We start from the raw sequence: 15,584 nt of genomic DNA on the forward strand, positions 1-15,584 counted from the left end.
AAAAAAAAAAAAAAAAACTTGAATGCCTTTGTTAGATGCTATTAACTGTGTGGGGAATGAAAATGCAGCAGTGGTAACGAAAAGGATGAGAAAATTGAAACACGCACTCACACACACGATTGTGCAGCTAAGTGCCACAAGTGTGACTGAACATCATTTAAACAATGTTTCAAGGCTGCTGTCCTAAAAACAAAATGCGCGTGCCACACACACACACACACACACACACACACACACACACACACACACACACACACACACACACACACACACACACACACACACAGTTGATCAATTATTAGACGAGGTCTCATGATGTCAAAATGTCAACAGCATGAAGAAGAGGACTGTAATTGAACCAGGAAATGTATTGGTCTATTCATAGATCAAACACCACGTGTGAATTTTTCTGTTCAGTTCCTGGTGGTAGAACAGCAACATAAAACACTGAACAGTTGGAAACATGCATTCAAAAGTTTAGAGAATATCAATTCAAGTTCACCTATTAAAGATTGCAGAGCATTCTCAGTTCATCCTCAAATTTAACTTGAAAGCATCATATCTTTTTCTGAGTAATAATTTTTATTTAGCATGGTCCTCTTGAAAAGGATCAACCATCAGGATCATATATGATAGCTTTAATACAATGCAACACAATTTAAGTCCGTTTAACTCTCTCATTTTCTTTATCAATTTGGCCTCATTCACAGTACTGTACTGTATATATATATATATATATATATATATACACACACACACAGTACAGTCGAACCTTGTTATGTTACTCCAGGGACTGGGAGAAACCTTATCACAAGAGAAACCTGGAAAGTTTGTCCATTCATCCATCCGATCTCAGAGGTACAAGATCATTTTCCTGTTCCTCTGTTGTCATGTTTTTCCCCATTTCAATTACTTGTTACATTCAAATCATGTATTTCTCTTTCATTTGCTTGTTCCATGAGCGCCAAACGTAAATAGCACAGGAATCTGTGTCAAACGATGACATACTGTAAATATGTCCTAACTTTGGCTCGCCAGTCTTTTCTGCAGTGGACACTGAAAACCAAATGAGGCGATGTCGCCTTAGCTGCCCTTTTACTTAACATTTGCCTTGAGTTTGTGTCAAACCTCCCTTTGATGAAACATTATCCCTAAATGTGCCAATTCACCAACTCATTATTTGACCTACAAAAGACTGCTACCCATTAGAACTGCTAACGCACAAACCTTTAAATTGTCCAATGACATCGTCTGCTTGCTACAAGACTATCAACTGTTGCAGGGATGCAGTAAACCAGGGCATAAAGCACTATAGTAGATCTCATACTTAAAACTCAGCCTGACCAGGCTTGAGTAAATTGTACTGCCCAATGCATGTTGACAAAAGCAGTCACTTTAAAGCATTCACATGAAGCCAAATTTGCCTGACTATAAAGATCCACTTATCCCAACGATTAGGAACAACTGAAGAGGGCTAAATTACTGGGCAGTCCTTGTTTCATAGCAACCTGGCTGTGGACACAGTGCTAGAGAATTCAAATTTGACAGATGTGTGTCCTTTTCAACAACGTAAAATGTCAATTTCCAACCAGCTGCAAATACATGGACCCCCCCCCCCAAAAAAAAAACTAGAAAGAAAAGCCTCAAGACTTTTGTTGTAACTGAGAATTCAGGCAGCATTCTAAAATGGTTCATCTCATTAAAAAAATAAAATAAAATAAAATGACCTCATTTTCTCAAACGAGTTTCCTGAACAGCACTTCTTCCCAAAGAGCTGAGTGAAATGTTCACATTTGTTTAAAGATGTGTCTGCGATATGAAACTTTAATGTTCATACATAGTGGAAAACTGGGCTGCTGCAAGATAAAAACGGCAACCCTCACCAATTTAGATGCCCCAAATCTTATCTTAAGCCTAAGATGGGGATGGTTAAGCCCTACCATAAGCTAGTCAAAAAAATAAAATAAAAAAACAGTGATAAAATGGGTGGAACAGTACAAAAGAAATAACTCCATGATATCTGTCCAGTACTTCTGACACATCATGTGAATTGTATAAGCATGCAGCCAAGTTCATCACAAAGTCAACTGAAACTCAACAATTGTCTGTTATTGTTCCCCAACTAGAGCAAGAGGGAAATGCCATTTTATTTTGAATCAAGGAAGCATTTTGTGATATCCATTCATACATTCATATTGTTGACTTGCTGCCAAGGTACCCTTGAGCCTGGCATTGCACAATACTGTCCACAGGTGTGGCAAATCGTGTGAATCGGATAGCAGTGTGCAACCCTCTGCAAAAAAACAACAACAAAAAAACAAATATCTCTCTCTCCATCTCAAGAAGCATAACACGGGCTTTCCTCAAGGCCATGTTAAAGTATCTAATAGTAGCAATCATTCCCTCCGCTTTCATGAAATTGAGAATTTTAGGATGCTTTCAGCACAGTTCGATTCTTATGAAGCTGAAGATAACAGTAGAAACCATAATTTCATTATACAGAAAAATGTGTGCGCATTGCTTGTTTCCACTTACTGTATCATCATAATACCCATTAAGGGTGCTGTAGGTGGTATGAATGTGCATGCAAGACTGCAATCAAGCGAGTAGGCAAGTGGGAGAGCGTGACAGAGGGAGGGGGAGTGGAGTGACATGAGCAGCTGTGGGGGTGGACAGCCAGTCCTGTATCAAATGCAACACAGGAAGTACAAATTAAAGTGCTGCTGGCCAGTAACCTGAGGGTGCATTTCAAACTACGAGCCTGCTTGAGTAGCCTCTCTGGGAATGTGTTCCATGTCTGATTATGTATGGTCGGCGTTTGCATAATCACATGAAGTCATATTGTAAACGAAATGTCGACCACGGATGACAATTACCACACAATGCCGAAATAGCTCAGAATGAGACACACAGACTGACTTATTTCCATCAAACCAATTTTTAAATTTATTCTTCTTGACAGTTAAGCGAGGACAGTAGTTGCTGCAAGCTTTCCTCAGAAACCAGAATGTGTGTGTCATCTGCAAAGAGGATGCATTTCAGAGATTTTGAGTCATTATAAATGTCATTAATATAATCATTACCGGTATTAAAAAAAACAACAAAATATCTTATTGATTCCAAATTATATTATGAAGACCTAATCCATCAAAAAGCAAATCTGAACCTACTTGGTTGTCACTGGAAAGTGAAACTATCAATGGCTGATACTGGTTTATCAATAATGTACTGTAGATGTGCAACGATTCTTGAAACTGCTCAATCAAAGATGATGAAAATTGATAGAAAATACAAATTACTCAGCAAATCCATCTACAGCACTGGCATCAACCAAACTAATAGAAGAAATCACTAACTCAATGAACAAGAAAACAATTGTGATTGGGACCCTCATTGATTTACCAAAAGCATTGGATCCAATAAATCATGAAATATTGAAAACTAAACGAGAACAATATGGGATTTGAGGGCTAGTTTTGAATTTGGTGAGAAGCTATTTAGAGAGTAGGCAACAGTTTGGGCTCATGGATGGGTATAAGTCACAATGCCTGGACATCGGATGTGGCATCACACAGGGGTTAAATAGTTAATAATGGAGCCAATAGGTTTCACTTGCACTTGATATGGGTAGGGGAAACAAACAAGCCACGCCCCCAAAAATCGATGTCACACTGGTCAAAATTGGGTGCGCGTTTTTCTTCCAAAATACAAATCATTACACAATTGTGCGGTAATTTTCATTCTAGAGCTAGAAAAGCTAGGAATAATAATATGCAATATAAATTCCTCACAATCCATCCACCCAATTTCTATGCCGCTTACTCTCATTTGGGTCACTGGTGACCTGCAGCCTCTCCTCGGCCCGGACCTGGACTGCTCACCAGCCAATTGCATTGCAGTAAATTCAATATGGGATCATAAAGTGGAAAGAAATGAAATTATATTAGAATTTACTTCTATTCGAAGGACTCTTCATGCTAGCATCTTTATCCCTGGAAGGTGTCAATGTTTGAATAAATTGGGTACCAAAAGTAAATTGTGTAATACTGTGATCAGCTTATATGAGCAGCACACATCTGGGCAAAAAGGAGTCAGAAGTGCTTGGAATGCATTTCTGCTTGCTCTGTCATCATCGGTGAGCTGTCTGGTTCTCTCAGTGAACCAATATATGCTGACAGTTTGTCACAGTTAGTGCATACAGCAGCAAAAACGATTGTCCTGGACAGACCTGGTTTGTTCATATGGAGTATGCAAACTAGAGATTTTTTTTTCCCACAAATTTCTCCATACTTTAAAAAGTGCTTTGAGAAGACACACTGTGCTTCCACTAACCTGACCTGAACTGAAACAATGACAAAACTTGGTGTATTGCGCCACCACATATATAGCAAAAGAAGCATTTTTTCCCCTACCCAAAGAAAAATAAAATAAAAAAATTAATCCACTGGAACCTGTGAGTGAGAAAGATATGGCATCGTAAATGGTTGTACAGACAAGATTGCAATGTTAGAGCGATGACAAAAGAGGAAGCATAAGTGGGAGATCGGAGAAAAGAGGTCTGACCTTGGGTAAGTATTGACGAGAAAATAAAAGTACTGTATAGATGAATGCCATCAGAAATAAATTCAGCTGCGTGTTCTTTTTCGGTATACAAATGAAGACTTTTCTTAAGCGCCTGCAAGATAAAAATAAGCCAGTGTGGTCTGGGAGTCGCCAGCTATCTCCTGTCAGTACCGCGTGATGACATAACCTGATGAGTGTTGCCTCGCTGGCTTCAAGCAGTGGGAGTCACTTGACAAAACATTGCTTTGCAAAAATACACAAATAACTCGCAATCATGTTTCTTCTGAAGAGGTTTTCACCGAAGAATGGTATGAAAATCCTGTCATGACATTATACAAGGAGTTTCTTTGTAACGATACAATCCTTGTGCAAAAATTGTACATACGATAACATTTCCTCCTAAACCTTCAGCTGTTGGGTTAGTTATTCCACCAGTCAGCCCCGCAGACCTTGTAACGAAACAGTGGAGCAAAATTCAAACAACTGCGCTCTGACTGTGTTTCCACAATCACTCACAAGTAATCAAAGGGCTAAAAATGATCGCATGACAATGTCTGTGCCTTTTCACAAGGAGAGGAGGCTCTTATCGCCATGGAAACATAATCTACACATTCACCAAGATGAGGAACGGTGGTGTTGTGAATATAAATATTTGTACAATTTAAATGGTGTCTATTATTACCCACAATCCCAATATTGACTGTCTGCCATCAATTACAGTACGGGTAAGCATTTTTAAGTCAGACTCGCCATGTAAGACGTTATTTGAGGAGCTCTGATTTTAAGAAGCTGATTTTAAACTTCTGTGACAGACAGTTGCTACTGTTCTGTTTTGAAATGGAAACTCGAACACTAAACAAAACATGGGAGTCTAATACAAATTTTAAGCAAAATTATAAACAGTGATATACAGGATAGCATTTAGCTTCAACTTTTATCCCAAAGCCATTAGCCTTCTGGATGGAAATATGAACTGAGAGCCCCCAGCTATATTTATAATTCTTATCCACATAGGTAAGATGATACTTCCTGCTATACAGTGATCCCTCGCTACTTTGCGGTTCGGTTATTGTGGATTCACTCTATCGCAGATTTTCATTTGTGACCATAATTTAATCTATTGCAGTTTTACCTCTACCTATTTTTTGTGTTTTATTGCAATTTTTCTTCATTTAAAGTCAGAACAGTCAATCTTTTTTTTTTTTAAGGGGAAATTTGTTTGACAAAAAACTAGACATTAGGGTCAAGTTCGGAAATTCACTGACACCCCTGCACTACTCAGTGCGTGTGTGGGTGTGTTCGGTGAGGCAGAGCGCACGCCACTCTCACTACTTTCCAAACAGAGCCTATGTTCTAATCTAAACCAATCAGCAGCTCGTGCTTGAACTGTTTCCATCTGTACTGCCTGACCCACTGGTGCGTCGTGTCCCCAGTTGGGCCGCCTCGAGTGCTCGCCCGCACTCCGAATGACCGACGGGCACAATTCAATGCTCTGAGTTTCCGAATGGTCGAAATGAAGCAGTGCGTGCTTGGAGAATATTTCCAAAGGTGCCCTAGAGCTCGTCGCTCCCAAAAACCCTGTTCTCTCATCGTGGGTTCATTCAGAAAGACGCTCCAAGCGCGCTGCTTCACTCAGTCTGTTTGGAAACTCAAAACATTGTTCAAATGTGCCCTTTGGTTACTCAGAGTGCCCCAAAAATGTAGCCCAAGAGTAAACAGCTGTCTTCAAAAATTATGAGCAGAGCACACTCTGCCCTCCGACAGCAAATGAGGACAACAAAACGTTGGCTAATTACTTATTAGAAAGTTTTTGTTTCAGTTTGTCTCAAAAGAGATTACCTTAACTTGAAAAGTTTGGCTCATTTTCATAACATGTACGAATCTCAAAAAGCTGTGAGCACATTTTGATGAAATGTGGTATGATAAGCAACCAACAATTGCTTGTGATCCAGAAGCATGAATATAATGCTGGTGCCAACTTGAACCCGGGCAGCTAGGTTTCCACATCTAGATATTTGTCAACATCAGTCGACGCAAAATCTTCTCTCGTCTCTTTACAGTAATTTCTTTTCACCATGTGTTCATCGCCATTTCCGAGCACACTCATACCTTTGATCCATCCACGCTGATGATGCGGTAGCTGTTGCGTGTGCTGTCATAAAAATAGGAGACTGTGACGGCCTGTTTGCTGGCAGGGACCCAGTTCTTCTTCGTGTTTGGATCAATTTGGAAGACATGGGCCCTGGTGGTGTAGATTGGCTGCTCCCTGGGGGGTTGGGACAGAGAAGAGGGTGTGAGCTGTGAGCACCATGAGAGCAGTAACTTCTAACAAAAATATGTACTTATTGAGAGGCTACCCTTAAAAAAGTTCGCCAGATACAGTTATACAGCATCATGACACCACACATGATACCTGCAGGCTCTAACACCATGATTCCAGAGAGACATAGGCAGGCTAGTGATAATGTGACACCACCAAAAATCCTCCTGCCAACTCAAAAGCTATTAGCACATCGAGTGGCAAAATGGCCACCCCGAGATGGATAAAAACGACTGGATTTTGCTGCTTAATTCAAATTCTACAAGTGCAACATTAATCAATGTTTAGAGTGGAGCGGGTGCATAGAATATATTTTTGCAAAGAAAATGTTTGACTTGTTTTTGAAATTGAATTATCTTTGCTCGCCACTTTGTTAATAAAGAGAAATTCTGTTCCTATTTTAGCTCAAAATATATTTGTGTCTTTGTTTATCTCAAAAATTATATTAGTAGTCGTATCAATTACTCACGTCCTACCACTTTTTTGGCAGCTGCACTTCTAATGCTGCCCACTGTAGTCTCACTCTACCCCTTTGGTTAAATAGCTTTAGGAGCCATGTCAAAAGGTATTTTTAGTTATATGCCGTGGGCCACTACAAATTGGACCGTGGGCCGCAAATGGGCCCCGGGGCTGTAGTTTGGAAATAGCTATATTGGGTTACCCGTACTTGTTGGGAAACACTGCCCAAGAGATTACAATGATGAAACAATAAAATGTACTGTATACTTGCTAGTCGTGTAAATTTACACTCAAAATCATAGTTCCGTACCTAACTTGGTATTAAAATCAACGTTTGGTAGATTTAATGACAGCAGCTGAAAGATTTTCTTTTTTTGGAAAGTGCAACATCAATAATTTGTCTTCTTTTTTTAAACAGATAAGTACAACGGTAACAGTTTGGAATCATGAATCTGAACAATTTTTTTAGAGCTTGGGAGAGGCTGTTTAACTGACGCTGGCTAGCCATGAAATTATGGCTGTCAGTTTAACCGGATTGACAGCAAGACGGAGGAATATTTTAAAAAAGACAAAAGATAAAACATTAAAGGAGCTCATGTCGACATTCCAACAAATTTGCAGTCTCTACCAGACACTGAATCATCTTGCCTCCTCACCTGTACATGACTCAGATGCTGGCTAGTAGGGTGTCATTTTTTGCTTTGCCCACTTCAAAAAGTGGCAAAATCTGCAGAAATGTGCATATTCTTGCGAAGTAGTACAAAACGATATGAGGAGCTGCGGGACACATTAGGCGGTTTGGGGCTAGGGGTGGTGGGGGGCGGAGGGTGATATGGAAAGAAACTACATTAGCAAGAGAATCCCACAAAGCATTATTGTATTCAAACAAATATGCAGAACGTGTACTGTCGGACTATTTCAGGATGCAAATTCATTACCAGGGTGACTATTTAACAGCTTCATTTGAGCACCCCTTTTCTCTGTTCCCACATATGTCTAAGACTGTTTAGTTGGTTCACAATTAAAAAAGAAAAAAAAAATCATGTTGAGTTTTGAACAAGACCAAATTCACTGATGACATTATCTACCGTATGAACTGATTTAGATACAGGTATTTATGTTCTCATTGTTTTCCCTCAAGCTTAATCCTAACACACATTACAGCTGATGACACATTTTACTACCTGAGCCTAAGACCCAAAAGAGCTGGATTTCCAACATCAGCTGAATGATCACGGTTTGAACTGAAACTGTTGTGTTTTGCTGTCTGCTCTTCCTGCATGCTTGTTTTGGGTGAGAAGTGATTTCACATTTCTGAAGATTCTTGCCTTCCTTCGCCTTCTCAAATCAATCAATGGACTAGAGTCTCGAGCTCTACTCTAATGAGAGGTCCTGGTGATGTTTGGCAGAAGCATTCACTCAAGAGGACATGCATTTCGGTAGTCCTGCCGGTTCAAAAAAATTGCAGACAGACAGGGACAGAAATTCATGAGCTAATAAATCTTTTACTTCCACCAGGATTATCGTTCTCACAGAAATCAAAGCCTAATGAATGCACAGTCCCCGTTTAAACCTAATCTCCTTCCTCATCTGGTTTAAAACAACGAAACCCGTTCTACAGATCACTGCTTTGCCTATACACGCATGCACACATGCGCTGACCTTCGCGGCGGCGATGTCGGGAGCCCGCTCACAGTGGCAGGGAAGGAGGAGTAAAAGGTCAATGCTGAACACGTGGATGCGCTCACAACCATTGGTTGACTCCAGTGATCTGCTTTTCTGAGATAAAGAGCATCAGCTTGATTGGTTTTAACAGGATGAAAGGGGAAGTATCAGTGTCATTTTAAAAATGATAGCGATAGTGAATAGCCATCCATGTTCAATGGCGCTTTTTCTCACTACGGTTTTAGGTGAACTGGGGCCTACCAAATCTGACTTTGATTGAGGACAGTTTGGCCTGTTTGGCCAAGTTGTGCAAACTACAGTATAACTGGCTGCCTCAGTGGAAATACCATCGCGCGACAGCAGGAGAGCCATGGCGATGCTCTTGTCAAATAACCCATATGTTTGGTGCAAATTCGCTGTTTTATACAGTATTTGGTGAATATAGAGTATTACAAAGCGATGCAGTGGACTTTCTATAGTCGTCTTTAGGATGGATTCTCACCAGCAGGCTCAAATATACTAACTGAATTTGACACCATAAACTTGAGTTGCGATCCACTGGCTAGGGTCAAACATTTTGCTACACTATCAATCAACAGAGACAGAAAATGTCCACAGCTGTCACTGCATGCATCAGTACCCCATCTCACAAAAGCATTTCAGTAATGACAGATTTGGGGAGGTACAGAGGTACTGTATGGGTAGCTAATTATCTTAGGAATACTAGATACATTTGGGACTTAATGGTAACATTTCCTTGTCGAGTTGACTGCAACGCACAAACCGTACCCTTGACGTTTAATGCTTTAAATAATTTACAGATGGGTGTTTCTTCTCAAGGGAATATATTTGTGTTTGCCTGTAACGTACTTGCTTTCACAGTGATGATGGTCTAAAGCTAACCACATGGGTTGCATTCATGCCCACAAGATAACCACTTGTCGCCTTACTGTCCACAATAACAACTGTAATTCAATCAAAAGGACTGATCAGTGTTTTCTCCATAGTTGAGTTTCTAAGATAAATGTGCCACACATACACCTAGTAGGAAAATAGGTGTTAAAACTCAATCAAAAACTGTTTTGTAAGAGGTGTTAAGATGTAGTTTCTTTTAATTGCTCTTTTGAGCGTCCACTAAGCCCATTGGGCTTTGCCGGTTGCTTCTCATATGAGTAATAACGCAGTACTATTCACATTACTGCTGCAAGAGAACATGATGATGATGATACCAGCGGCAGATTTAAAATGGGTCAGTCAAGCGATGATATTAGCAACGTCAACATGGGATGAATATACCGTACACGTGCTTGCAGGCAAGAACCTCAAATACACATTGATGTGAATGAGCCTGCGATATGTCATTAGGGAGACAGTAGCTTTTATGTCATTTGAATGCTCGCAGCAGAAAACAAAGGTGAGTGAGGAGGTGGATTGGCCGTGCTGCTCTATGTAATGTGCCTTGGACACGTTTTACTGAACCACCTGGTGGATGAGGCTACATCATTCATGGTTGCACAGTAAACTCTACCTGGGAGCACATCAGAAATGATGATACAAGCCCATCTTACTTAGAACAGAGTTCTGGCAAATTCCAATAATTTGCATGCACAGATGTGAGTCACACGATGGAAAAGGGAAGTGAGTGAGTCGGAACGCAGAGTTACAAGCAGTTATTCTCTACTTACTGCTGGTGCTAACCAATTTTCTCTTGATTATACAGTATGCGGATATGCATAATACATGCACAATCCCTCCAAAATATGTTAGAGTGGAAGATAAAGGAACTAATTCCTGAAAGTCATCAATAGTAAAGTATGCAAAGCCTTTTGAATGATCTGAATTTCTGCATAAATTAATCATAAAATGTGATCTGATCTTCATTTAAGTCACAACAATCCCATCTGATTTATTTACTTGCTTTAACCATATATTTAAAAACAAGACAGTTGACCAAAGAGCCATACAGCGGTAGATAACACAAATTAAAAAAAAAAAACAAAAACTAATGGACATAAAAACAGTTTACAAAAATGCAACAAAAAAAAAAAAAATCACAAATCAAAACAGAATGGGTTTTGAAATTAGATTTGAATCCAAGGAGGGTGGCAGCTAGTCAAAAATGTAGGGGAAGCCCATTTTCTACTGCAAATTACTCATGACTAAAGAACGGAAAAACATAGAAACAAACTTTTTTATGGTGAAAGAAGAGACCCTCCTCTTTCTTTTGGTATAATCGATATTTACATTGTCATGGAACACAATATTCTGTGGGCCTTGACAGCTCAGTCCAAATGCTCTTTATATACCTTGGGGAACTCTACTATCGAAAACGTCTGGCAGGGAATGAGCAAACATATCGTTTGATGGCAAGAAGGGTGTGTGTTTGTGTTTAACAAGGACACGTTTACACTGAAGGATCCAAAATCACAACAACCAAACTCTTTTTGTGACAAGTTCCTCTTCTAATTTCAAGGGGTTTAATCAGCTCATCAAAGAAGAGAGTGGGCTTGATTTTTCTAACCATCAAGCACAGTGGTCAACAGAGGCAGTGGGTCACAGATCGCAGCTTCATCAGCGAGCTGCAAGCAAGAGGACATGAGAAGTCTCCACTGAGGCACAGCATGGCAGCAGATGGCCTTCCAGGCCTCAACCATCTGGCAAAGAGACTTGCAATCCGCCTTCAGCCTGTCTTCTTTCATTTACTCCTCTTTCTTTTAACACCAACTGGTGCAGCCACTTTCCTTCTACACCTTCCTGGCCTGCCTACTGACCAGACGGAGAGGGCACACTCAGATTAGGTTTATGTAGTCTGCTCTCCTGGCGGGGCAGCGAGAGACCTGGGGCCTCGTCACATGTGAGCCTAATCAATGAATGTTAAGCCTTTCGTTGTCAGTCTCTAGCCAGCCAGAAGATTATCATCTATACCAGTGTTAGCGCAGCTCCCAGCAGGACTTACTTTAAATAGCAATATGCGTCTCGCATTGCTTTTGGCGTCTGTGAGTAAGAAAGGAATAAATTCGGTCTATTCCAAAACACTTCTGCAAGCCAATAAATATGAGCAAGTGAAATGTATTTTATAAGTATTAGAAAGGATACACTATCATCATCAAAATGCATACACCTCGGTACTCTCTGGGGTCTTAAAATAACTGTGTTTTTTGTTTTTTTTTCACTGGAAAGTGACAATTGTAAATTACAAATGGGAATGAAATCAATTCCAATGTGTCAAGGTCAGGAGGGTAGCGAAAGTTCACATGAAGTGCAAATTATTGGTAATCTATAACCCCATTTAGTAGCAAACGGGCCAGGGCCAAAAGGGGCAATACACAGACAACCAACAAAAAAAAAAGAAGGAACAAGTAAAAGTGACCCATTAGTGGGTCTAAAGAATGGAAAGATCCATTTGGCCTTGTCAGACGTATTGAGGTGTCAAGTGTGACTCCATGCTGGCAGTGACTAAAAGCAGGCGAGCGCCGCGTCACCATGTTGGCGACATGAGTTGAGGCTAGCTCACGGCTGCAGGTCCACAGGGGCCAGTTTAATGACAACACTGTGGACGACATTTCAAAGCATTTGGGTGACTACGCAGACCTAATGAGAGGGAGCCACGGCTGTGGGACTCACCTTTAAAAACAAAAGTGTGATCAGGGAAAACAGGTACTGCAGCATTCCCTTTAAATTACTAGAGCCAAATTCACTCTTTTTATGGTAACTGACAATTATTGTCAATTGATGGCCTTTGACACACACTCTATTATTGTATTTTTTCCTCCACTGCACATTCAAGGAAGAACAGATGCACATTTGCATACCCTCAAAAAAAATGGTTTGTTTAATTCGGTTTTGTCAAGTGGTTGCATGAAATAAAATCCTCTGGATCGAGATACATTTTTTTCCAAATAGACTACACTATGACGACATTTATTTCGTGCATCCACTTGACGAAATAAAACTGAGTAAATTCAACATTTTTTCAATGTATGCCTTAACCGGTACACTCACACTGAGTGAAATCATTAAAAACACCTCTCAGTGCAGCTGTATACTAGTGCCAAAAAGTAATTCCATGACAATAAACATATTGCCACATTCATGCAGTGGAACGTCAAATCGATCGACACATTCTAGGATGCCAGTTGGCTTCTGATTTGTTTGGATTTAGAATTGATTTTTCCAAAAGAAAAAAAATGGAAAGGGAATTAAACTGCCAGGCATCATAAAACATTGAACGATGCTTGATGTAAAACATTTTGTCAATTGTAACTCTCACAAGTGCAAAAACAAAACTTTCATTTATCGTGTACTGCATCAATATACCTTTTTGTAGCACCCTCATAAAAACAGCCAAAGAAAATGAAAAACACCTGTGGATATGGTCCTTCTGGTGCTACATAGGCTTTTCTGAAAAAAATCTGCTTGATTTCTGAATTGTATTTATTTAATCTCCTGTTATAGTGTTGATCAAAAACTAAACATTGCCAAGCTGCATTTTTTGACAAATATTTTTATGCAGCTCTTTTAAAGCATAAATTCCTTACATTCTCTCTCTCTCTCTCTCTCTCTCTCTCTCTAGATACACACATTTTATTAGCAGTAGGAGCAGCAGCAGCATAGCTGTTTGTTATTTATAAGTAAAAAAGATGCATATGGAAAGCAGTTTGAGCATTGATTCAATATCCTTGATGGCCATCTTAAAGTCCGTGTACTAGTATGCTCTTCGTCCTCACTAGTAAGGCAATTCAGCACATTCGTAGAACGACTGTCTTCGTGGTAATGCATTCTTGCACTAATTGTATGACATCCCTGCACACCCGAAGGATTACTTTGACATACTTGTCGGACAACTACATGTTACCTGTGAGGCAAAGCTGTGCACGAGTTGCCGTTTGCACACAAAAAGTAGATACTACTAATGAAGTGGTCAACGTTAACTAATACAATTTTATGCAATTAGCAGTACTGGTAGCATGCAGTTGTCAACTACAATTTTGCCTCCTAGTAATAGGTTAGTGTATTGCCATTATATCAAAGTTATCATACGGTTTGCAAATATATTTGCTATCCATCTTAAGGTACATTAGTATATTAATATGTGCTTTGTCTTCAATAGTAATACAAAAAGTACAATAACTAGGGCGCACTAGTAGATCAATTGTCTTACGAGTAAGAAAAAATGTCCCCATTACTGCATTTTGTTGCATGACTAGGCTACTTTATCATACGTGTCGGTCAGCCACATGTTTCTGCTAATCAGGCAAAAATTAAAAAACAAGCGGGAATTTGGGTGATTCTAGCAGAGTGCTAGAGTCCACTAGGGCAGGACAAACATTTACTAGTCTTACTACTCCGGCATAGTAGTTTACTAGTAAGTTTCATTGCCTGCTTGTAGTGGTACTAGCGGTTGAATATGCATTACAGTAATCATAAGATCATTCCACTATTGTGCCCTGGTCATTCTGCCAGTGCATTCAATTGTCTTTCCTTTTCGGACAAAGCACACTACAGTTGTATCTGGACCTTAACCTGGATATAGCATTAAGAATATAGAGTAAATGGCTTTTATTACGTAACAATTCGACTGGATAGTGGTAGACTACCAGCATCGATTTGGACCACTGGTAGTCCACAAACCGCATAAGAGAAAAATAGTCTCGAGTGAACCACCGTGGGTGCCCACAACGACCTCCACACTTAATTGCAACACGCACTCCCAGTGGGCAGCGCTTGATGACACCATGACCGTAAAAGCACATTTTGTACATACTGATTTACCGCAATCTATGGCCAATTCATCCAACAATTTTGTGTCAGTGGAACAACAGATATTTTAACGAGGTTGATAGGCGCTAATTTGGGGTCACAGATCCAAGTGGCGGAATTATTAAAACGATCGTGCTGTGGTGCATTAGTTTTACATGAAAGAGGGAAAATCAAGGGAAGGTATTTATTTTGAGAGCAGGTGTCACATTCAGTAAAGTCTGGATAGTACAGTGTACTCACCCCATTGTAACGCGGTGATATTAGGGATCTGTGCGCTACAACGTGACGCGAGGCGAACGTGACTCAAAGTCCACAATCTTCAGAGGTTAACGTTCTCGTTCAAACAAGTCCCGTTGTCGCGTAAAGAAAAAAAAATCTCCCAACACTTGTTTCTTTCGTGGGGTTGAGGTTTCGTCAAGCTCTGTCGCCTCCTGCGCCTGTCAACCAAGTTTTCGCCTGCTGTGTTCACCCTCGTCACACACGCGGCAGCGTCTAAATTAAAAAATGAATAAATAAAATAAAAATAAAACTATAAAACTAGACCTTTCACCTCGCTGTCCTCTTCAAAGTGGCGACTAAATTAGTGGAGTTAATGTTGGTCTTCACCTGCCTGACTTTGTTGTTCCTCCTCCTCCCTCTAGCCTCCACAGTGAGTGGGCTCGAGTTCCACGCGCGTCAACTAACAGCAGCAGCGACGCGGAGCGGTTTATACCTGTTCACACGCCCACACTTCTTTTCCCTTTTCCACAACACGCCCGAAAAGATTTTTTAATTGAACATGATTCAATTACCTTATTTTATATATATATATATATAT

At 40.1% G+C, this 15,584-nt stretch overlaps 1 protein-coding gene across 3 annotated transcripts in view; it reads right to left on the bottom strand.

Moving 5' to 3' along the window:
• The window catches only part of homer2 (homer scaffold protein 2), a 27,774-nt gene that overhangs the window by 11,812 nt on the left and 378 nt on the right, over positions 1 to 15,584 (bottom strand). The window contains exons 1-2 of one of the 3 annotated variants that reach the window (XM_019886519.1): positions 15,008 to 15,449; positions 6,673 to 6,829 (exon numbers count right to left, since the gene is read on the bottom strand). In XM_019886519.1, coding sequence (XP_019742078.1) covers positions 6,673 to 6,829; positions 15,008 to 15,012 — 162 coding nt within the window. In that variant the 5' untranslated portion in view covers positions 15,013 to 15,449. Of the gene's footprint in view, positions 1 to 6,672; positions 6,830 to 15,007; positions 15,450 to 15,584 lie in introns of those variants that run through there. The other 2 variants (XM_019886521.1, XM_019886520.1) reach the window with 2 other exon arrangements.

The sequence above is a fragment of the Hippocampus comes genome, unplaced genomic scaffold (assembly GCF_001891065.2).
Source record: "Hippocampus comes isolate QL1 unplaced genomic scaffold, H_comes_QL1_v1.1 scaffold261, whole genome shotgun sequence".
Classification (NCBI taxonomy): domain Eukaryota; kingdom Metazoa; phylum Chordata; class Actinopteri; order Syngnathiformes; family Syngnathidae; genus Hippocampus; species Hippocampus comes.